The sequence below is a fragment of the Urtica dioica genome, chromosome 12 (assembly GCF_054948205.1).
Source record: "Urtica dioica subsp. dioica isolate 48M chromosome 12, U.dioica_male_clone48M_v1_H2, whole genome shotgun sequence".
NCBI lineage: Eukaryota > Viridiplantae > Streptophyta > Magnoliopsida > Rosales > Urticaceae > Urtica > Urtica dioica.
Genome location: NC_142767.1, coordinates 6,164,391 through 6,187,566, shown reverse-complemented (window position 1 = coordinate 6,187,566; position 23,176 = coordinate 6,164,391). Strand labels below are relative to the sequence as shown.

The following is a 23,176-nucleotide window of genomic DNA, read 5'->3' as shown; positions in this document are numbered from 1 at the left end:
GGAGGTCGAGTGCCAAAAATAAAAATAAAATTATTTAATTTAGAAAAGACAATAAAAAAAAAAAAGTGTATTGAGTGTGTTTGGTTGTGGCATATGACTTGCTATTTATTGTCGTGGTAAGACTGTGTTAGGTGTCCTTTGATCCACACAAAATGGAGTCAAAGCTTGCCACCTCTTCTAGGTCGAGAATGCTTCTCATTCTCTTCATTTCTTCAAGCCACGCTTCTACAGACTTTCATTGTTTAAGGATCCAACCCATTGAAGTTTAAGCACATTATTAAATAATTGAATTATCATGGATTGACACATATAGAAGAAAATGATGTCTCCTCTCTCCTATCTCATTTCACTGCCCTTTTGTCTCTCTTTCTCTGACCATCCTTTTTCTCACAAAAACATGGCCGGAAGTAATGTGAATCTCTTTGTCGACAAGTTTAAACTTGAAAACAAGGAATTTAGATATTCGATAGGGAAGGATGGCAATATAGTGAGAATTCAGAAGGATTGCAAAGGAAAGCTCTTCAGCATTTTTGTCCAGAGAAAACAGCAGCATGGATTCGAGACATGAAGGTGGAGATATCAGAAGCCTTTCAGTCAACTTTTTCCGCAGATGATTTTCTATCAACAACGTTTCTCTCATCATTGACGTGTTAGAGAATCAGAGGGGAAGGTGCATCAGAATTTTGAAGGTAGTCAATGGTGATAGGAAGATCATTCTCGTTCTTGAAGGTAAGAATCTAAGGGTTGGCAGCTTTTCGCTCGCTCGCTCTTCAAGATTCTCAAAGACGTGAAGATTGTTCAGCGCGTTCCGAACATCGAAGTAGAGAAGATGGTTTACGGGAGACTTCCCCGCTCTCGATGGTGAACAAACGGAGTTTTAAAGAGGTCACAGTCGGCAAAGTCTCTTTAGTACTCTCTTCCGAGAGGAAAAGAAGTCCTTGAACATCGCAACGCAACGTCTAGGGATGCATGGAGTCCAGAAAAGAAGGGAAGAGTGAGTTTATCCACGCCCGAGATTGGAGTGTAGCCGTGCTTGTTTGTAGACATGAAGGTGTGGACCTATGGAAATATATTTTCCAAGAGATCCAGAAGAGGCTGGGAAAAAACCTTTCAAGGTCTCCGGTAGCAGGAAACAAAGTAGTGGTTTGGAGCACTGACGAAGAAGAGACATCCGCCCTCCTTTCGACTCCGGTGACCGTAAAAAAGAAGAGAGAAGTCGCCAGCCTTAGTTCATGGTCACCCAAAGAACTGCAAAGGGATCGAAGGGTGTTTCTAAAAAATAGTTGGATCGGTTTAGAGGGTCTTCCTCTAGACCGCTGGAACCATGACAACTTGTATGAGATCAGAGCCAGGCTAGAAGGCTTAATTGAGATTGCGAGAGATACTCTCGATTTCTCATGTCTACAATACGCCAAAATCAAGTGTAGAGGAAACACCTCTGGTCTCCTCGAACCGGAACTCTACCTAGGAAATTCCCTGCGCATGGGTATCTTTAATCTTGGTGCATCTACAGGTTTTTTCCAGGAGCCACCAGAGGAGGAATCGCCGGCGACAGCCCCTGTATGCGCACCTAGAGTCGATCCAGTGACTGAGAAGGGGAAGCTTCCAGTATCCTCGGGAATTGACGCTAATCATTTTTCTCTCGGGGAAAGAAAAAAAAATCGGTGCAAATAATGTCAACCTTCATGCCCCAAAAATAGACGCGAGAAATGAAGGAATATCGGCTATTAATAATAATCTTTTTTCTTGAGAAACGTGTGTGTTTTTTCCCAGACTTGCGGATTGGCGATAACTCCTCGCTTTCTTCACGCGCCCCAGAGAACAAGGAGAATGGTTGTTGCTCTTTTGTAGGCTCAATCACATCCAAAGGCCTATCTGATAAATCTGAAGTTTTTCTTAAGACTAAGTCATATTTGGGCTTTTTAGATGATTCAGTTGGGCCTACATGTTGTGTTGAAGTCAGAATAGCCAAGTTAGCCTATGTAGGCCCAAGCTACACTCGAGACCACGTTAAAAGGAAATAGAGTCCCAAAGCGAAGTTCGATTTCAGAATAGCCACGATCTCAAAATGGGAAGACTTCCTGTCCCAAAAGAAGATTGCCCCAAGAATCCGGAAGATAGGAATCGACTACGATAGCGACTCAGAATTGATGAGAGATCGAAACCACGAAATGTTTTTTTTTCTAGGCCCCGTCGAGAGGATCAAGAGGCTATGCCAGTTTTTCGCCTAGAGACGGACTGTGATTATGCCTCCGAGTGCGTCGAGATCGCAGGGGAAGAAGAGATCGGCCTGGAAAAAAGTGATGGTGAATCTGACCTGGATGGAGGTTTGTCCGAGGCTTCTTTCTCGTCGTCTGGCCATGAAGAAAATCTAGAACCGGATGAATGTTTGGACGGGCTATCCCTAGTTTTTGGTGAGGACCAATTGGTTTTGGTCCCACTTGAAGATGAGGCGAGTCTGTCTCCGAAGATACCAATCCCTCTCGATTTAGCTTGCTATCCGAGGACGCAGTTTTACCTCAGCAGGGTTTTGAATCCCCATAGCAGAGCTTCGAGGCGTCTGGTAAACAAAACAGAATCAAGGGCCGAGACCGGGAACTTCGAAACTTAGAATTTGAGATATCCTTTGGCAAAGCTAAGGAGTCGGGGCTTAAGTCAAGTCATCAATGATGATTCTCTCTTGGAATGTTAGGGGCTCGGGGAACTCCTAGAAGAGGAGGGGTATTAAAACTTTGGTTTGCAGCATGATACCGAATATTGTGGTTTTCCGAGAGGTTCGTAGATCGAAAGTGGACAGAAGTTTAGTGGGTAGTTTATGGACTTCCAGATTCAAAGAATGGATTTATCTCCCCGCGCTTGGTTCACCAGGAGGCATTCTTGTGCTTTGGGACTCAAGAAAAATCAGTGTCTTTAGCAATCTTATGGGGTCCTTCTCGGTTTCCATCGAGATAGCTAGAGGAGAGTCTTCTTGGTGGTTTTCGGGTGTCTATGGGCCGTGTCACCAAGGGGAGCGTGGAGTCTTTTAGGATGAGTTGGTTGGGCTCGGGGAAATCTGTGGGGCCGATTGGTGCATAGGGGGAGATTTTAACGTGGTTTGCTTTGCCCACGAGCATACCTCGCCGGTTAGGGCTAGGCGGTCGATGAGTCTGTTCAATAAGATTATAGCTGATCTTCTTCTTCTTTATCCCCATCTGGCGAACAGGAGTTTCACTTGATCTGCGTTCCGAGGCGTCTCGATTTGCTCTCGCATTGACCGATTTTTGTACAAAGAAGGATGGAAGGCCTCTTTCCCTTTTTATGTGCAAGAAACTCGGTTTCGAGGAGTTTCTGACCACTTCCCCATCACGCTAAAGTCCTGCCCGGTAAAGTGGGGTCCTTGTGCTTTCAGGCTCGACAATTCTTGGTTGGCCAACAAGGATTTTATCAGACTAGTGAAAGAAGAATGGGGCAGAGAGCTTCAGCCTGGCTGGGAGGGGTTTTGTTTCATGCGAAAACTCAAAAATCTTAAAGATAAGATAAAGGAGAGGGCGGCAGAAGAAAGGTCTAAGGTGTCTGGTCTCAAGTTGTATGTGTAGAGAGATATTTAGAGGCTTGACATAGCAGAGGAAGAGGCAAACTGGTCGACGGATTTGCGTAACGAGAGATCTCTTCTTAAAATCAAGCTCGCCGGTATTCTAGAGGAAGAAGAGAGAGCCTTTAGACTGAAAGGGAAGATCGCTTAGGCTAAAGAAGGGGACAACAACTCTAGACTCTTTCACTCTCTCATGTCGGTTAGAAAAACAAAAAGCGTTATTCGGAGGCTCGAAATAGTGGATGGCTCTTTCATCGACGATGAAAATCTCATCGTTGAGGAGATCAATGGTTTCTTCACCAGGCTGTTCTCGGCCAACCCAGTGGTTTCGATAGAGTGGGACAAGGTGGATTGGCAGCCAATCAATTTAGAAAGCGCGTCGGAGCTGTCTCGACCCTTTGAAGAGGAAGAGATCAAGGCGGACATCTTCGACTGCACACGAGGTAAATCACCGGGGCTCGACGGTTTTTCAATCGACTTTTTCTAAGATTTTTGGGAAGTGATCAAGGTTGATCTTGTGAAAGTTTTCTCTGAATTTTGGAATAGTGGGGTGGTTAATAAAATTACCAACGAAACACTCCTTTGTTTGAATCCTAAAAAGGTCAATTCGAGCAAAGTGAAGGATTTCGGACCTATTAGCCTAGTCACGAGCCTTTATAAAGTCATCACGAAAGTTTTTTCTGACAGAATCTCCTCGGTTATGGAAGATACGGTCAGCGAGAACCATGGGGCCTTCGTAAAGGGCTGTCAAATCACGGATTTGATACTTATAGCTAATGAGGTTGTGGAAGAAACTAGTCAAGCCCGGAGGAAGGGTGCGGTTCTCAAATTGGACTTCGAGAACGCCTAGGATAAGTTAGTTGGGTTTTCTTGGACTTTGTTTTGGAGAAAAAAGTGATTCCCGATGGAGAAAAGGGATAAGGGGTTGTGCTGAATCGGTCTCTTTCTCTGTGTTGGTAAACGGGAAGTCTCGTGACAGATTCTTCAAGTCAAGAGGAATCCGGCAGGGGGACCCTCTCTCTCCATTCCTCTTTGTCCTTGTGGCGGACGCTCTCTCACGCCGCATCTCCAGAGGAGTAAGTAGAGGATTTTTCAAGCCTCTTGGGGTCGGGTCGGGTGCTCTCAAGATGTCTCACCTCCAGTTTGCAGATGACACGTTGATCTTCAGTGATGCCGAATCGTCGAACTGAGAAGTCCTTTTTTCGATTGTCAAGGAATTTTGTGAGGCCTCCGATTTGTCCATCAACATCGAAAAAAGTAATAACGTTGGAATCAATTGTTCGGATAGAGAGATTTCGACGATCGTCGGGGCTGTGGGGTGTCAAGTTGACTCTTAACCGATCTGTTATTTGGGTATGCCATCAGGGGACAGCCCTAGACGAAAAAGATTTTGGGATCCGGTGCTGGCTAAAGTGACCAAAAGGCTGGCCGGTTGGAAGCGAGGTTTTCTGTCGAAGGGAGGAAAAATGACGCTTATTAAAGCGGTTCTCTCAGCACTTCCCACATAGTTTTTCTCCGTTTTCAAAATGCCGAAGGGAGTGGCCGACGACTTTGAGAAGGTTATGAAAAGGTTCTTTTGGGAAGGGTACGAGTCGAGTCAATCCCGAACGGCTGTGGCTTGGGACATCTATTCGAAGCCTAAAGATAAAAGAGGGTTGGGGCTTCGGAAGCATCGTGGTTAAGAACACAGCGCTCCTCGCTAAATGGCCATGGCGTTTTCCTCTTGAAGAAGATGCTTTTAGGCACAAGGTGATTAGAGCCATCTACAGCCTTCTTCCTAACGGTTGGGACCCAGGGGAGGCTATAGATCGCACTTTTCATAGTCCTTGGTGATCGGTTTCGGTGGTTCGAGATGCTTTTTTTAGTCGTGTTTCTTGGAGGGCTTTTGGTGGTTCGGTGATTTGCTTTTGGGAAGATGTGTGGTGTGGAGAAAGGTGCTTCAAAGAGCGGTTCCCGGGGCTAGCCAGGCTTTGTCCGCTCTAGAATGCTCCCATTCAAAGTTTCGTGTCCCTTTCTTCCGAGATCCCAGAGCTTGTTAACTGGGATTTTTGTTTTCCTAGGAATCTTTCGACTAGGGAATCCTGTGGAATTTCCGAAATGATGGAGATTTTGGAGTCGTTCAGGCTTTGGGAAGGAGTTGAAGATCGGCTAGGCGACAAGGAACGCTTTTAAGTGAAGTCAATGGTGGTAGATCTTTCAGCTGAGGCGTCAACGGATTCTGTCCACTTCTTTGATACGGTTTAGAAGTCTTCGGTCCTCAGGAAGGTTCAAATTTTTGTGTGGAAGTTGGTGCTAAGGAGATGCGAGTTAATACGGCAGATCGTATTCAAAATCTCTATCCTCACATCTCTTTGTTGCCTAGCTTATGTCCCCTCTGTGCTAGAGCGAGTGAGGATGCTGAACACCTCTTCCTTGCGTGTCCCGTGGCAGAGGTGATATGGAAGTGGCTCTTCCATAAGCTGGGTACTTCCACAATACCCGATTCCTTAGAAGGCTTGCTACGCATCCACGAGACGCAAGGACACAATGCCAAATGGCTCGCAGCCGCTAAGACCAGAGTTTTTTCCTCTTTGTGATGTCTATGGAATTCGAGGAATAAGCAGCTTTTCAATGAGGAAGCATGGAATATGAACAGTCTGGTTGACAACATAAATCATTGTATAGCCTTATGGCTTCATTCGAAATGTAAAGATTTTAGGGCTTTCTCTCTTTCCGATTTTGTCAGGGATTGGGCCCGTGTCCTTTAACTCCTCTGCGTAGGGGGTTGGATTGTTTTTCTTGGAGTTTGTTTTGTTCTTTTCATTGTAGTTTCTTCGATTTAGCCGTTTCTATCAATAAAAGATCAGAGTTTCTTTAAAAAAAAAATTAAATAATTGAATTACCACTTTAAGACAATTCAACAAAATGGCACATGCCTTGAATAATCAAATCAAGACTAAGCATGTCAAATGGGTATGCACGACCAAACTTAATCCATGTGATGTTATTATCAATCTATCACAATTTTACAATTCATTAATTCCATTTAATCAATCTAATACTTATAACCTATACTCTAACTTTTAAGTTGCCAATAAGACTTAATGTCAGGTATGATATGGCTTCTTGTCCGTCCTAGAGGTAACGACGACAAGTATTCGCATTAGCTTGTCAATAAGGAGTGAATATGTATGATTTTGTATGATTGGGTAGATTCCTTTATATATGCAATGTTTTTATATCACTCTCGATGCATTCACCTATTATTATACTTTCTTTAAGTGTCACTTGTACATCACATGACATAGACTCTACTTACTTAGTTTTCCGACTGATAGATTATGACATTGGTAACTTAGGTAAAAGAAAAGCTAATGCTAGATAACAAATAGTTTGATAGTAGACTTGACACGTATCTCTCGATCTATGATGCAGTAATGTGTTTTTTTTAACGGATTGAGGGAGAAATATATTTAAATTATTTTATAACTATATAATCAAACTTTTGTCTATATAAAATTTCCACGTACATGAAATACTATACGTGTTACTATGTAGCTATTTTATGTTATTCCGTTATTGTATACATCTATATGAAGGTATTTTCCGTATTATGATAATGTTTAAATATTTATCTTTATGAAAGATGAGAAGAAGCGTGTCGCAGGCAAGCTATTGCTCGCGGATTATGACACAAAATCAAGAAAAAAAAAGTCTGACAAAAAATATATATGTATAATTATATAATTATGTATGTTAAGGTATACTTTGTCATTTTCATTAAACTAGGTCCAAACCTCCTTAAAAAAAATATTAAACTAGGTCCAAACCCAATATATACGTCATTTATCGCGAGTAATTATTTAACATCAATTCAATCATGCCGTACATTTGACACGTCTACATTTGAATCATCTGAGAATGTCTGGGCCTAACCTGAAGCCCATTAAAACATGATGCCCAAAAACAGATACGTTGTAAGCTTGTAAATTCCAATCGCCACAAAGAGTAAATTCTCATCTCGGCTTCCATCTTTTCGTAAAATCCCAAATCTATCCCCGCAAAGTGACCTGACTGACTTTCCTTCTCTCTCTCTATACTCTTTTTCTTTCTTTCTTTATTCTCTCAAGCTAAACCCAGCAACCAGCGAGCACTGCTCAAGCATCGAACGGTTTTTCTCTCTTTCTCCTTGTGTCTCACCACTTTCTCTCTATAGATTCGACAATCGTACGGCCTTAAATCTCCGTCAACCATGACGTTGATGACTCCTCCGCCGCTGGATGTAAATCTCCAACCTTTTCGTATTCGTCTTGGCTCTCAATTCAATTCAATTCAATTTCATCACGTATCTCAATTCAATTTTGCGATCCGCGAAAACGCCTCGTTTCGACTGAATCACTTGTCTTCCATGGTGTCTTTCGTAGATCCGACCTTTGTTCTGAGCTTTTTATTTTGTTTTGCAGCAACAGCAACAACAAGAGGACGAAGAGATGTTGGTTCCACACACTGATTTCCCTCCTCACGGCCCTCAACCAATGGAAGGTCAGATTTTTTATTTTTTGGAATTCATTTCCTTTTCGCTTCGGTTTGTCATTTGTACTAGATGTTAATGTTGCTGCGTTTCTTTTATAACCTAGTTAAGAATTGGAATTTGATTTCACTTCTTGCTTTTCTCGACTTCTCAAATCTTGATTTTTTTTCTTTTATTTGGATTTGCAATTTTGTGACAAAAAGACCGGAGTGTGGTTATCTGATTGTTGAAATTAGGTTTAGCATTTGGCGTTGCTAATGTTGTTCATTCTTTGTCGTCTTAATTCGATATCACTTGGTTGATGGAAATATGTAAAAAAAAAACCATTTTTGATATGGTGGCCTGTGTATAGGCAATGCTGATTTGAACCATAAGGTTTGGTGTTTTTTTTTTTTTTTTTTTCAACTCTAGAATTTGAGATGCTATATCAACTATGACATTAATTGGGTAAGGGGTTAAATGTCCAATGAAAATAATGGAAATCTATATTGCGACAATGAAAGGCAGTCCGTCATGGAAATATAAAGATCTTAAAAACTATGCGAGCACGAGTAGGACAACTGAATTTTTGTATCCTTTTCCGCAATTCTTTAGAATCTTCCTCCTCATGTGCAAATTTGTTCTCTCTTTTTTAGCATGTGTCTAGAACTGCAATTCTGAAACTAAAAGCTTTTGAAAAGGCTATTTTTTATATTATTGATTCTATCGAAAGTAAATAAAGGAGAATGAGGACGTGAGGTTTTGAATCAGGATAATCTAGACAAATCTGATACAGTCAGAAGAAAAGAGTTCCTGAGTATTGGTTTTATTTTCAATTACTGTTCGTAGTTGCTCAAGCGGAACCTGCAAGCACAGTGGATGCTCAGCCAGTGGATGATCCGCCGTCAGCCCGGTTCACATGGACAATTGACAACTTCTCAAGGCTTAATACCAAGAAACTTTATTCTGATTTATTTTATGTTGGGGGCTACAAATGGTAATTGAATTGAATCTTTCTGTTGTTTATAATTGTTGTTTAAGTGCAATACCGGGTTATATCTTTGGGTAATCATGCAAATGTGCTTTAAATCAAACGTGCAGGAGGATACTAATTTTCCCCAAAGGAAACAATGTGGATCATTTGTCAATGTATTTGGATGTTGCTGATTCAGGATCTTTGCCATATGGTTGGAGTAGATATGCGCAGTTCAGCTTGAGCATTGTTAATCAACTTCATAGCAAATATTCTGTTAGAAAAGGTATACCTCCTCAATTGACGTAACTGTATATATACCTGGTAGCAGTTGGCCTATCTTCTCTGCTTTTTATATTCTTGTAGAATATGGTGTGTTTAAGTTTGGTATTCTGAGTATAGATGACCTTGGATAAGTATACTTCTGGCCTTTCGCAAAGTTTGATATATAAAAATCATATTCTTTAAATGATATTCCCATTTGTAGATGCTTCCTTCCAATAAGTCTTTTAAAAAAATGCAAGATTTTATTGAATAGAAAGAAGTAGAGATATTTTGTCGAATAAGATCGTTTTAGATTTAATATGCGTTTTTAATAAAAAGTCCCGCTGTTTCTTAAAGAGAAAGGATCGTTTTAATATGATGTTCATATATCTGTGTATATTACAGCTGTTTCATATTTCACCTTGCAGAAACACAACACCAGTTCAATGCACGTGAAAGTGATTGGGGATTTACTTCATTCATGCCTTTGGGTGAACTATATGACCCTGCAAGAGGTTATCTTGTGAATGATACCTGCATAGTTGAAGCTGATGTTGCTGTACGCAGAGTTGTTGATTACTGGTCACATGACTCAAAGAAGGAGACTGGTTATGTTGGACTTAAGAACCAGGGAGCTACTTGTTATATGAACTCTCTCCTCCAAACTTTGTACCACATCCCGTACTTTAGAAAGGTTGAGTGAATTCAAGTTTTTCAATTTATTAAATTGATGTTCTGCCTTGGGAAAATCTAAAATCTGAATTAAATTTTCAGGCTGTGTATCATATGCCGACAACTGAGAATGATAATCCATCTGGGAGCATCCCTCTGGCTTTGCAGAGTTTATTTTACAAGCTTCAATATAGTGATACTAGTGTAGCTACAAAAGAGTTGACTAAGTCTTTTGGATGGGATACGTATGATTCATTCATGCAGCATGATGTCCAAGAACTCAATAGAGTTCTTTGTGAAAAACTTGAAGATAAGATGAAGGTAAAAGAGTTCAATGCTTTTTGCATCAAAGTTGCTATTTTTTTTTGTTATCTCGCTTAATGTGGGGTTTTGGATTGTTTGACTGGGCCAGGGAACTGTTGTGGAAGGTACTATACAACAGTTATTTGAAGGTCACCACATGAACTACATAGAATGCATCAACGTTGACTACAAATCGACCAGAAAAGAATCGTTTTACGGTAATGATTGAGGTTGCTTTGAATATATCATATTTCACCGTGCATTACAGATGCTGATGGTCCTTTATGCTTGAAAACGTAGATCTTCAGCTTGATGTTAAGGGATGTAAGGATGTGTACGCATCTTTTGATAAATATGTGGAAGTTGAGCGTCTTGAAGGTGACAATAAGTATCATGCTGAACATAATGGTTTACAGGTATACATTCTATTGTTGTAGGAACAGATCAATTTGGACATCTTCACTTTTGTTTAGCATTCTTGATTTAACTTGCATTGTCCAGGATTAAAGATTGATTAATCTAGAAAACAGAATAATGTGTACTAATAGATTTATCTTATGGCTTTTCCTTACGGGAAAAATATTGGCGTGCTTACTTTTTGGAGATTTTTAAACCTGTTTTCCCCATTTATCTGATCAGGATGCTAAGAAAGGCGTTCTCTTTATAGATTTTCCACCGGTCCTCCAACTTCAGCTGAAGCGGTTCGAGTATGATTTTATACGGGATACAATGGTAAAGGTAAGGAATCAGCATATAAAAATTCCTTGCCTTATATTTTTGATTTAGATATGTATGTATACATAAATATTTTTAGTATGTGTTGTAAGTTTCAGAAATGTGTTGTTTGAGAGATTGATTTGAAGAATGCTTTGCTAAAAAGTCTATGGTTTCTTCTTAAAAAAAAAGTTTCAGAAATGTGTTCATGCAAGTGTTGTTTGATGCGTCTGTCTCTAGAATAGCTCAATCAAGAGTTGTTTACATTAGAGTTTGAAGTGCATGCATGCATGTTTAAAAAGTCATGCATGCACATGTTATTTGATTGCTTTTATCTCTAGAATAGTTCAATTAAAGAGTTATTTACATTACAAAGATATGGTTTTGGGCAGTGGTTTATATTGGTGGACCTTTTTGCTTTATGTATTCAAATCAAGTAATTGGACTTCCGGTGCATAGATATGTCTTAAGGAAGTCGTAGTAATTTGACGTGCCTGACTATTGTATAGCACAACCCATACTCACATAATATCTACTTTCTTTAAAAAGTGTTCTTTGTTTTTCTTATTTCAAATTCGCGGACTCTTAGTTTTATTTTTGATATATAGAATAAATGTTTTTTTTAGTATCTTTCCCTAGAAGCAAGTACTTCTTGTTCAAGTTTGGTTTTCGTCGATGAATTAGTACCTATGATTACTTTCAAATTGAATCCGTTATTGAATATGTATTTCCTTGGTAATTAATTGGGTGGCTTTACTACTGCAAATCGTAAGAATATGGGTAACATTTATGCCTTCAATCACATGTTCACACTTATTTCCAACAGATAAATGACCGCTATGAGTTCCCTTTGCAACTTGATCTTGATAGGGAGGATGGTAAATATCTTTCACCTGATGCTGATAGGAGCATCCGCAACCTTTACACTCTTCATAGGTACTGCTGATCTTTTTTACTAGCATATTCTAGGTTTGATCATAGTCATTAACATTTTACATCACTTCACGAACATGTGTATAACTTGAGAATAATTCAATGTTTGTCTTGCAAAATAAGGGAAGTGCAACAGAAGGGCTAATGAAATAGATAAAATCGGCTATAAACTCCTTCAACTGCTCTTTTCCATTAGTTTTCTTTGTAGTTTATTTCCTTCAGCTTTATCAAATATAGTGAATATAGAAATTGTTCATAAAGGCTTTTCTTGTATACCCAAAATAATGAGAAGACAAATTATTTTACCTTCAAACCCTTCTTTTTCTTTTTTAAATATTTTGTTTCTACAAATTATGATAAGAAGAAATGCAAGTAATGAGCTCTAAGTTTAAGACCTGTCTATCTTTCTGGTAGGGTTTTAAACTTTCTAACCCATCAGATAGTTCCTCTGTTTTTGTTTTCTTGCTTTGATTCTCATATCTATAAAAACAATAAGTTTTTGTAACTGTTTCTTTCTTTGTCAAAAGTATTCAGATCTTTAATTAATGCTACTTCACTGTTTGCAGTGTCTTGGTGCACAGTGGAGGTGTGCATGGCGGACACTACTATGCATATATCAGGCCGACCTTATCAGATCAGTGGTATGCATAATGTATTTTATTATTCTTACATGAGACATGGTCTATATTGCAACCTTAAATTTCTCTTATTAGCTCAACAGTACACGTAGATTTATTGGGTTTTTTCATCTACTTTTCTTGTCACTCAAGTCGGATTTTGCATTGTTATTTGTTCTTTAAGGTTAAAATTTGACGATGAACGGGTGACAAAAGAAGATATTAAAAGGGCTTTAGAGGAGCAGTACGGTGGTGAGGAAGAGGTATAAATGCGTAGACATTCTTTCTTGATATTCAGTTTTAGGTTTCCGACTTTTTCATTGCTAATTTTTTGTTTGTTTTTCTTGTGACTCAACAGTTACCACAAACAAATCCTGGATTCAACAATGCTCCTTTTAAATTTACAAAATATTCAAATGCATACATGCTCGTTTATATACGTGAAAGTGACAAGGATAAAATAATTTGCAATGTTGATGAGAAGGACATTGCTGAGCATCTCAGGGTAAGATGATTATAGAGTATGCACTTGAATGTTACTTTTACTTCGTTACGATGCAATGCCGTATTCATTCACCCTACATTTCAGATAAGGCTGAAGAAAGAACAAGAAGAGAAGGAGCTAAAGAGAAAGGAAAAGGCTGAAGCGCATTTGTACACCATCATAAAGGTCATAACTTAGAAATGCTGTCCTATTCACTAAAAGCAATCACAACAACATCTAATTCAATTTTTTTTTGTTGTCGAAATATGCAGGTTGCACGTAATGAAGACCTACTTGAACAGATAGGGAAGGATATATACTTTGATCTTGTTGATCATGACAAAGTTCGTAGTTTTCGCATTCAGAAACAGATGCCTTTCAACGTTTTTAAGGTACTTTGTTCTTCAGTTCACTATACATTTTAACTGGAAAATTGTAGTTTTATATGGTATTGAGTTATTGAAGGCTCAGCGAGTATTTTTCATGTATATCATCTTTCTTGAGAAATCCTGTTTTCTCCCCCAAAGTTTTTTATTTATTTATTTATTTTTATATATTTTTGTGTGCAAATATAACATAGAAGCATAGAAGTTTCATTCCAATTCCTTCAATGCAGGTTTATATACTCAAATTTATATTTTTTTTTTGTTATGTTTGTAAAATCTCAGGGATTGTACTTACAAGCGGAGTTTCTTTCAGTTGATGTTTTTTTCATCATTTATAACCATTTCCCAAACATTGTTGTTTCACTTAATGTGTAGCTTGAAGAATATTTATTTTAATCTTATCATTGCTGTTAATATAATAATTGGTTTTTTCTGCAGGAAGAGGTTGCTAAAGAATTCGGCGTTCCAGTGCAATTTCAACGGTTCTGGTTGTGGGCAAAGCGCCAAAATCACACATATAGGCCAAATAGACCACTAACAGTCATGGAGGAAGCACAATCTGTATGTGGTCATAATCGCCACTCGTCTATTCATAGGCTACATTCTGTTTTTGAGGATCTGGGTCCTGCTGCAGTTTTATTTTTTTGGCCATTTATATCGTTTTTTTTTTTTTTTTTTTATCTCATCCACAATCCAGGAAAAAAAAATGTTTTTCGTTTCCCAGGGGGGATCAATTGATCCCTAAATTGAATTGTCCATTCTAAGAGGCTTCTTTGGGAGGAATAAAATTTACTAATAGCATTCTGGGATTTCTACAAAAACCTTGAAATCATAGGAGTTCTATTAGTTTTTCTGTTCTGATGTCTACTTTCTTCTCGTTCTTGCACTAATTAGTTTATGCTTTCTACTCATATGTGTGATAAGGATCTGATTGTTGTTAGGTTGGGCAATTAAGAGAAGTTTCCAATAAGACAAATAATGCGGAGCTTAAGCTGTTTTTGGAAGCAGAACTTGGTCCGGTAATGTTTTCTCTTTGATTCTTTCATCAGCTGATTCTTTGAGTCGGAGAGACTTATCATGATAAAATTATTTGATGGATTCACAAAGTTCACTGTTTCCAATTGTCTTTTCTTCAGGATATGAAGCCAATCACTCCTCCAGAAAAGACAAAAGAGGAGATTCTTCTATTTTTCAAACTTTACGATCCTACAAAAGAGGAAATGAGGTGATCTCTCTCTCTCTCTCCCCCTCTCTCTCTCTCTATATATATATACATATATATATATATACATATATATATATACATATATATATATACATATATATATATATACATATATATATATACATATATATATATATATATATATATGCTGACTATTTTTCTACGTATCAGATACATTGGGAGGCTATTTGTGAAGGGATCTGGAAAGCCTTCTGAGATATTGACAAAGTTGAATGAAATGGCTGGCTTTAGTGCTGATGAAGAAATTGATCTTTATGAGGTAATTCTGACCCTCATTAGTCTTTTACTGTATATCTTGATCTTTCTCTGACTACTAATGTTTTTTAGCAAGTACTGATCCTTGGTTATCTGCGTGTTTCAATAATTATTTATCATTTTGCTGAACAGGAAATAAAATTTGAGCCAAATGTGATGTGCGAGCACATTGATAAGAAGACAACATTTCGTGCTAGTCAGGTAGGGTACTTGTAGTAATTATTTCCATATTTCTTTGTGGGGACAACTAGTGGTGATTCGTACCCCTTTGCTTATTAACTTTTTGATTGAGTTTGATTGGAGGAGAGGAAGGCGGGGTGATATATATTATAGAATTGATTTATTTAATGCGTAACTGATGCATTTTATTCTCTAGCTTGAAGATGGGGACATCATTTGCTTCCAAAAGTCCAATGTGGGAAGCGAGCAGTGTCGCTATCCAGATGTTCCTTCATTCTTGGAGTATGTTCGTAATCGCCAGGTACGCGACGTGTTTCTCATTCCTAGTATCAGTTGATTCTTTATCAATGTTGTGCGTTTTCTTTGTTCGCCTTTTGTAGTAAAAACTTGAGTCTGCATTATCAGTCAATGGTATTTGGTCATGTTTATTTTGTTAGTTGATGCATATAACTAGCACGTGAGAGATTTGTTATTCTATGAATTTTTTTCGTTTCTAAAAAACTAACTACATATGTTCCTTAGGTTGTTCGCTTTCGATCTTTGGAGAAACCGAAGGAGGATGAATTCCTTCTTGAGCTGTAAGTTTCACATAAACATAATTATTTAATAGTTTTAGTGGGTGCTTAAATTTGATTGTATCACCTTATTAATCACTTGACGTGTGTTTTTCTCGGGTCAGGTCAAAGCTTCATACCTATGATGATGTTGTTGAGAAAGTAGCGCAGCATCTTGGGTTGGATGATGCTTCAAAAATCAGGCTTACGTCTCATAACTGTTACTCTCAGCAGCCCAAACCCCAACCTATCAAGTACCGAGGAGTAGACCATTTGTCTGACATGCTCGTGCACTACAACCAGGTCGTTTTACCCTCATATAACATATCCAACACAATTTGCTTCACTTTTTCATGTCTAATGGTGTTCTTCTTTAATCATCAATGTCCTGATGTTTCCAAAATTGTATCGTCTTTTTAGACTTCTGATATCCTCTATTATGAAATACTGGATATCCCTCTTCCGGAGCTGCAAGGATTAAAGACTTTGAAAGTTGCTTACCATCATTCTACCAAAGATGAAGTGAGTCCTGATAACACTACATGTTACTTTCGCATGCCATTCAGTTTTTATATTTTTAGTTCATCATTTTCTTTCCTCTTACATTCTCAGGTTGTGATCCACACTGTTAGATTGGCAAAGCAGAGTACTGTAGGGGACGTGATTAATGAACTTAAAACGAAGGTAACTAAAATGAAGAGTGGTACTTCAACAGGAAAATAGGTTTTCCATGTCTTTAAACTTTTGTTTGTGAATAGTTATATATTACAGGTTATAAAAAAAATTCAAAACTTGATTACACAGCATTACATCCCTTTTTATTTTCTGTTTTATTTCTAGTAATGTACTTCTGGGGATTCTTCTGCAATACGGAATAAGAGAATTCTATTATTTTGAAACAGGTTGAATTATCTCACCCTGATGCCGAAATTAGATTGCTCGAAGTTTTCTACCACAAGATCTATAAGGTATTTAATAATAAAGTTCTGTGCAAGACTCTAATTCAGGAGCGCTGTTGCTTTATGAAGAAGGATATATATATATATATATATATATATATATATATATATATATATATATTTTTTTTTTTCTGATGAATTTATTTTTGCTTCTTAAATCTATGAATTAAAGTAGGCTATTTTTATTTTTTAAAAATATTTATTTATTTTGAGATATTAAACAAAAATAATCAGAGTTTAGATATGCTTGTGATCTAGGCGTTCTTATAGTTGGACGCTTTTAGCCCTCCATGATTTTCTTTTAAGAAAAAATGAAGTTGATTATTTTCTGTTTGTGACACGATAAACCTAATTCCCCGCTTCTTTTTCTCTTCTCTCTCCTTAACTAAATCCTCTTTTTCTCTTCGATTCTCACCCAAAATGATCTGAGAAAACGATTTTTACTTCTCACCACCCCCGTAGATCTTCCAAAAATAAAATTCCGATCTGATCTGTGCCGGTTCTCGGCTCAGATCTGATCCCACGCACCGTCCCACTCTCCCCATGCGCCCGAGTCTCCACCACGCGTGTACCCCGCTGCCCTCCGTGATTTTTTTCCAGTTTCTTTCGGCTTCCGCTGCTTCGTCCACGTCTTTTGGTCTCTCCGTGAGCAGAATTTTTGAAGAAAAAAAAGTTTTTTCTCTCCTGTTCAGAAAGATGCTTCATTTCGTCGCCATTTTTCTTCGTTCTGTCAGCCCTAACCAGGAAGCCTGATCATGGTTATGTCAAGGGACAATGATTACGTAGATTTCTGCGAGATAGAAGATAAGCGTTTCTCGGTGTCTCGCGGAAGAGATGGCGGAACTGTTCGTCTTTTGGAGGATAGAAGAAATTTCTCTTTCAGTGTGCTTCTGAGTAGGGTTGCGGCTTGTTGATTGGTCGGGGGTGTGGAAGAATGTTTGGCATTCGTTTCGGAGGTCAGATTTTGGAGGAGGTACGTCGGAAACGGATTCTCTATAATTGTGGATGTTATGGTCAACAAGAGAGGTTCTTATTTGAGGCTCTTGAATGTGGCCCAAGGAGAAGGCAGGATGATTCTTATCCCGGAGGGCTCACGGAGAAATGTATGGAGAGGTTTTGCGAGGATTCTGAGTTCGACTCTTAAAAGATGGTCAGCAAATTAGTCTTACAATAACAAGGTTCAAAGTTGTGAGGTCAACAAGGAAGTCGGTTTCGTAGAGGCAGTGCATGGCCAGAAAAGAATCGGGAAGGAAGTTCAGTCCGAGCAGTCTTTTGTTCCCCACTCTTCTTCGAAAGATCGGGGGTTCGCAGGAAGTGTTTGCATGAGGTGTTTTCGAAAGATCTGGGGTTCAAAAGGAAAGAAGCTTCTAGGAGAAGAAGGAAGTGTTCGCAGTTCTCCAGTTGTTCCTGTCACTCCGCTCGGCTTGAGGATCTCTGATGACTCCATAGTTGGCAAAGCAGAGGAGGTTTTGGGCATTAATGAGCCCGATCACTCTTTTAACCTAATGAGCTACGATTTGGGATTGAAGAGTGAGGCTTTTCTTTCAAGGACGAGTGACCAAATCGCTCTTATTCACTTCAGCGAATGTGCTCTGTTCTCAGATCCCCCAGATCTTGGCCAAGGGCTGATTTTGGAGACGGCTTCAGGTCGTGTTGATACGCTCGAGGCTTTGGATGGCACGGCGGCTCTTTTCGATTACGATGCGTTATCCTGCAGCGAGGAAGATGGTAACTCTTTTATCCCGGATTCCAGAATCTAACTTCTTCCTTCCACTCTTTCTTGGGACGCCGAGTCTCCAAAGTCTAATGGGATAGAGCAAGGTGGCGTAGAACAGGTGGTGTCTACTACCGATCGGCGAAAAGGAAATGTTGAGAAGATCGAGTTGGATAAAAGAGATCTTCGGAAAATGGCCTATAAACTTAGCTTACGGAGCCGAAGTTCATGAGGATTCGTTCCGGATTTTTATTAAATCTTTCGCTTGGATTGAGAGGAGGTTCGATGCTTTTGGTTTTCGTGGATTTTAGTATGGTGTTTTGTTTTTCCTTCGGAGCAGCAAGCAGGGAGCAGCAGGCGGGTTTTTTGTTTTGCAATCTCTAGGAAGTTTTTTTTTTTTTTTTTTTTTCTCAAATAGGCTCGTATGATGTTTGTTTTTGGGGTGTCCCTTTTTTACTTTATTTTTTTTTTTTTTTTGGGGGCTAGTTTCAGGTTTTTCCTGAAGCACCACTCGTGTAATCGGCTATTGCATGTTTTCAATATAACAGTGTTCTTGTTTCAAAAAAAAATTATGTTCTGTTTGTTTTGCTGCAGATTTTTCCGCTGAATGAAAAAATTGAGAATATTAATGACCAGTACTGGACATTGAGAGCGGAAGAGGTTACTTTTCTTCTCTACCTATTATATGTATCATGATTGAGTTTTTTTTTTTTTTTTTCAGATTTTTCTTTTTGAATTTCTTCTTTGAATGTGAAAATATTTTTGATCAAGATGTTCATTTCTGATTTGTTTGATTTTCAATTTAGATTACCAGTTCACTTTTAAAGCATAACTTCCATGAGGTCGTTTATTTCTTTTCTTCCATTTAAACCTCAGTTACGAATTATTATACTTTGTTCGACAGATCCCTGAAGAGGAGAAGAACTTTGGTCCTCAAGATCGTTTGATTCATGTTTATCATTTTTTGAAAGACGCAGCTCAGAATCAGGTGATTTACTAATTCTACTATTTTCTCTCACAATGGGTATTTGAAATGCATGTCATTTATATGTTTTATGTGTTCATAATTCTTCATTTTTTAACTGTGCAGCAAGTTCAAAATTTCGGGGAGCCATTTTTCTTGGTAATTCGTGAGGATGAGACTTTAGCTGAAGTTAAAGCGAGAATACAGAAAAAACTACAGATTCCCGATGAAGAGTATGCAAAGGTATTGTGTTCTTAGTTTCACAAATTTACATCTGACCATTTTTTTTCCTTCCAATATGATTGAGTGTTTTTGGTCCTGTTTTCTGTTACAAACTAGTCATCTTTCTTCTGATGTATTCTTTTTCAGTGGAAGTTTGCATTTTTGTCGCTCGGTCGTCCTGAATACCTAGAGGATGGTGACATTGTGGCTAGTCGGTTCCAGGTACTCTCTCTCTCTCTCTCTCTCTCTGTATACACACACACACATTATATATATATATATATATGTTACGAAAAGCAACTAGCATGGACATTGAGTTAATTTGTTTATATGATTTCAGAGGAGGGATGTTTATGGCGCATGGGAACAGTATCTTGGACTAGAACACACTGATAATGCTCCTAAAAGGTCATACACGACCAATCAGGTATGAAGTCGCCTCTCAACATCATCATACATCGGTTTATTAGGTTTCTCCATTCTATGACCGAGATAAGATAAAAAGAGTGAAAGCGAAGCCGTACACGAAACATTTAAATGTGCGTTTGTGATTTGTGACCGTGTTTTGACTCTATGCAGAATCGCCACACGTATGAGAAGCCAGTGAAAATCTACAACTAGGAAAGGTGGCAAAAGGAAAAGAAAGAGGCAAGTATTCAAGCTCATTTCACTAAGTTAATGTCTAGTACATGTGCGGTTTTGCGTAGAGAACTGAAGAGAGACAAAGGAAGATTTGCACACTTTAGCTATTATTATTAAAAAAAAAAAATACTGCTCCTCTGAGTGGGCTCCAAATTTTAGTGTGGAAACATGTATTATTGGGCTTAAGGTGAGATAGGTCTCTGCATCTTCAACTCGTTTGTAATTCTAGTACATAAGATTTTGGATTAGCGAATGTATAGAGGGTATAGGTGGTATTTTGTTTGTTTCCTGTGGTTTTTGGTTTTTCTGCTGGTGTTACCATCCATCATGTCATTTCTAGAAGAAAGCATTTTAGGTGATGAGTGACTCTGTGTATATTGGGTGTATCTAAGCTTCAGCCAATAAAAAAGTGTTAATCCTACTTTTTGCTGAGGTTTTCATACGTACGAGGCTCAAATCATGGTCTTAAATGAGTGAGGGAGACGAGAGGCTTATACGAAATCTCGATCAAGTACTTGTTCTGCAGGGTTGACGGTAAAAATAAAATATAGAAATTAATTTACACAAATAAATGGTCATAATAGTCTCGCAATCATATGTTCTATAATCAATATTTTCAAAACATAAAGAAGAGGTTTTGTTGTAATCTCTTCTCAATTGATTTAGACATCTGCCTTGTAATTTACAGTTTCGACAACTTTTTTCTTCTCTCCAGACTTACGCCAAATCTCCACGACATTCAGCAAGTTTTATTCATTAATTTTAACGAAAATTGTCGGTAGTGTTTTTTTATTTTATTTTATAAACGGTGTGTCGTTTCGGCGAATGTCGAATGACATTTTGTGGAAAAACAAAATTTACAGTTTCGTCAACATTTAAAACACTGATTTAGACATCCGCCTTGTAATTTTCACCATATGCAACCAAAAATTTTGTAACGCGTCCTTTGAAAGCTTATGTTGGAGTTGCCAAAGGCCAGCCGTAGTAAATGTCAAATAAGTTGCGACAAATTGACTATGATGATTAATGCTGGTATCATCTTTAATTATTACTTTTATGTTTCATATTCAACGAATTGATGGTATGACCTTGTGTTTTATATGAATTATTACTTACATTTGGTTTGTGTTTGAGCGTCAAAAATTTGATTATTTTTCCGGTATATTTAGACAAAAATATGTTAAATACACTTGGCCACGACATACTGTTGCATCGGTCCTTATATTTTTTGCGAGGAAATGGCGGCAAAAAAACCCAATGTTTTCGGGTTATTACACTTATGTAAATTGGTGGGTAAAGTACCCAAACCCAAGAAGTTATTACTCCGTTGGTACATTGGACGTTAAAAATGAACGGAAGGCAACGTGGCTGCATCTTAGGATACTTGTGAGAATTTTTTGTATATTAATTACCTAAAAAATCAAATAAAATATTGCAAAATACATTGTAAAAAAGAAAAGAAAAGAATTAATCGAAATAAAACAAAGGTCTCCTCCGCAATGGAGAGGAGTCTGATTCCAATACCCAAATCAGTAGAGTCCTATATCATATATACACACACACACACATAGATACCAGAAATGAAAAAAAAAAGAAGAAATACCCAGCAGGATTAGTAGCATCTCTAGGAGTGGTGGTGACAGCGGAATCGCAACTAGCATCCGTGGTGGTTCCGCCGGGTCCCTAAAGAATCAATCGAAATCAAAATCAAAATCAATCGCATCATCCGAAAATCATATTTCGAAATCGAAAATTGAATATCAGAGCTTACGGCGTGGAGTTGCTGGCGCATGAAGCCGTTTTCGCAGACGAGGTGGGAGACCTGTTTCTGGAGGCGGTCGTTCTCCTCCATGAGGAGCTTGTTCATGGCGGACAGCTTGCGGTTCACAGTCTGGAGCCTGGAGGACTCTTTGCGTTGCTTCTCGCGGCACCGCCGGTTCTGGAACCAGACCTTGATCTGCTTCGGCTCGATGTTCGACGGATCAGCTGCTGCCGCCGCATCGACGTCGGCTTCGGGCCCTCAAGTGTACACTCTCTCCAGTGCCTCCACTTGCTCCGCCGTGTAACGCACGTATTTCCCGCCCTCGACCTGGTGGTGGGTTTCCGAGCTCTGATCCTTGGCTCCGCCGTGGCTGTGGTTCTGGTGGTGGTGCTCGTTCATGCTGCTTCCGCTGCTGCTCTCTCCCTCTCTCTCTCTCTCTCTCTCTGGCTCTGTTGCTGGTGACTCATTTCATTTGTTTTATTTCGATTAATTCTTTTCTTTTCTTTTTTACAATGTATTTTGCAATGTTTTATTTGATTTTTTTAGGTAGTTAATATACAAAAAATTCTCACAAGTATCCTAAGATGTAGCCACGTCGCCTTCCGTTCATTTTTAACGTCCAAGGTACCAACGGAGTAGTAACTTCTTGGATACTTTACCCACCAATTTTAAACGTTGGGTACATAAGTGTAATAACCCGAAAATATTGGGTCTTTTTGCCGCCATTTCCTCATTTTTTGCGGACCAAAACAGTCAAGTGTGGAGATTCGTCGGCAAACCGTAAAAAATGCATTTATTCAAGAGAAATTGCCTCAACTACCGGCGTTTGATAAGTTTTTTCCAATTTCCCACCAAAAGGTTAATTTGGCCAAAAATACTACTAAATCACTTGTACAAATCCAATTTTACCCTCAACAATAGATGTCAATTGTTGACATCTACGTCAATAAACAGAGAACCAAAACTCACAGATGTCAACAATAGATGTCAATTGTTGACATTTATATCAACAATAGATATCAATTCTTGACATCATGTTGAGAGTAAAATTGTATTTGTACAAGTAGTTTACTAGTATTTTTGGCCAAATTAAACTTTTGGTGAGAAATCGAAAAAAACTTATCAGATGCAATTTCTCTTTATTCAACGAAAAAAAAAACAATAAAGTTTAAGAGACAATTAGATCAATAACCCAATAATTCACTATCTTCTTAAAAAAATAATCAAAATTTTATTTTATTAAGAAAATAGTCTACCAGACCAAAGTAAATT

At 38.4% G+C, this 23,176-nt stretch overlaps 1 protein-coding gene and 1 long non-coding RNA gene across 4 annotated transcripts; one reads left to right on the top strand and one right to left on the bottom strand.

Moving 5' to 3' along the window:
- The first annotated feature begins 7,556 nt into the window (after positions 1-7,556).
- On the top strand, positions 7,557-20,318 carry LOC149378791 (ubiquitin C-terminal hydrolase 12-like). Of its 3 annotated transcripts, none has more exons than XM_089603507.1 (32): positions 7,557-7,832; positions 8,014-8,092; positions 8,910-9,057; positions 9,162-9,319; positions 9,726-9,991; positions 10,072-10,290; positions 10,382-10,490; positions 10,573-10,688; positions 10,912-11,010; positions 11,813-11,922; positions 12,486-12,560; positions 12,721-12,799; positions 12,895-13,041; positions 13,126-13,206; positions 13,293-13,412; positions 13,845-13,967; positions 14,348-14,425; positions 14,552-14,631; positions 14,803-14,911; positions 15,040-15,108; positions 15,284-15,388; positions 15,610-15,665; positions 15,767-15,947; positions 16,062-16,163; positions 16,254-16,325; positions 16,544-16,609; positions 18,909-18,974; positions 19,219-19,302; positions 19,405-19,521; positions 19,648-19,722; positions 19,841-19,927; positions 20,080-20,318. In XM_089603507.1, the coding sequence occupies exons 1-32, from the start codon at positions 7,803-7,805 to the stop codon at positions 20,119-20,121; spliced, it is 3,348 nt and encodes a 1,115-aa protein (XP_089459633.1). In that variant the 5' UTR covers positions 7,557-7,802; the 3' UTR covers positions 20,122-20,318. The 3 variants fall into 3 exon arrangements, with proteins under 3 accessions (XP_089459633.1, XP_089459631.1, XP_089459632.1); XM_089603505.1 differs by having other exon boundaries at positions 14,543-14,631; XM_089603506.1 differs by having other exon boundaries at positions 7,558-7,832; positions 14,543-14,631; positions 15,767-15,944.
- Positions 20,319-21,633: 1,315 nt separating this feature from the next.
- LOC149378790 (uncharacterized) lies at positions 21,634-22,530 on the bottom strand. The gene is made up of 3 exons (XR_016294194.1): positions 21,914-22,530; positions 21,746-21,825; positions 21,634-21,653 (listed from the first exon to the last, which is right to left on the bottom strand). It is a non-coding gene; the product is annotated as an uncharacterized LOC149378790 (long non-coding RNA).
- Between the last annotated feature and the right edge of the window lie 646 nt (positions 22,531-23,176).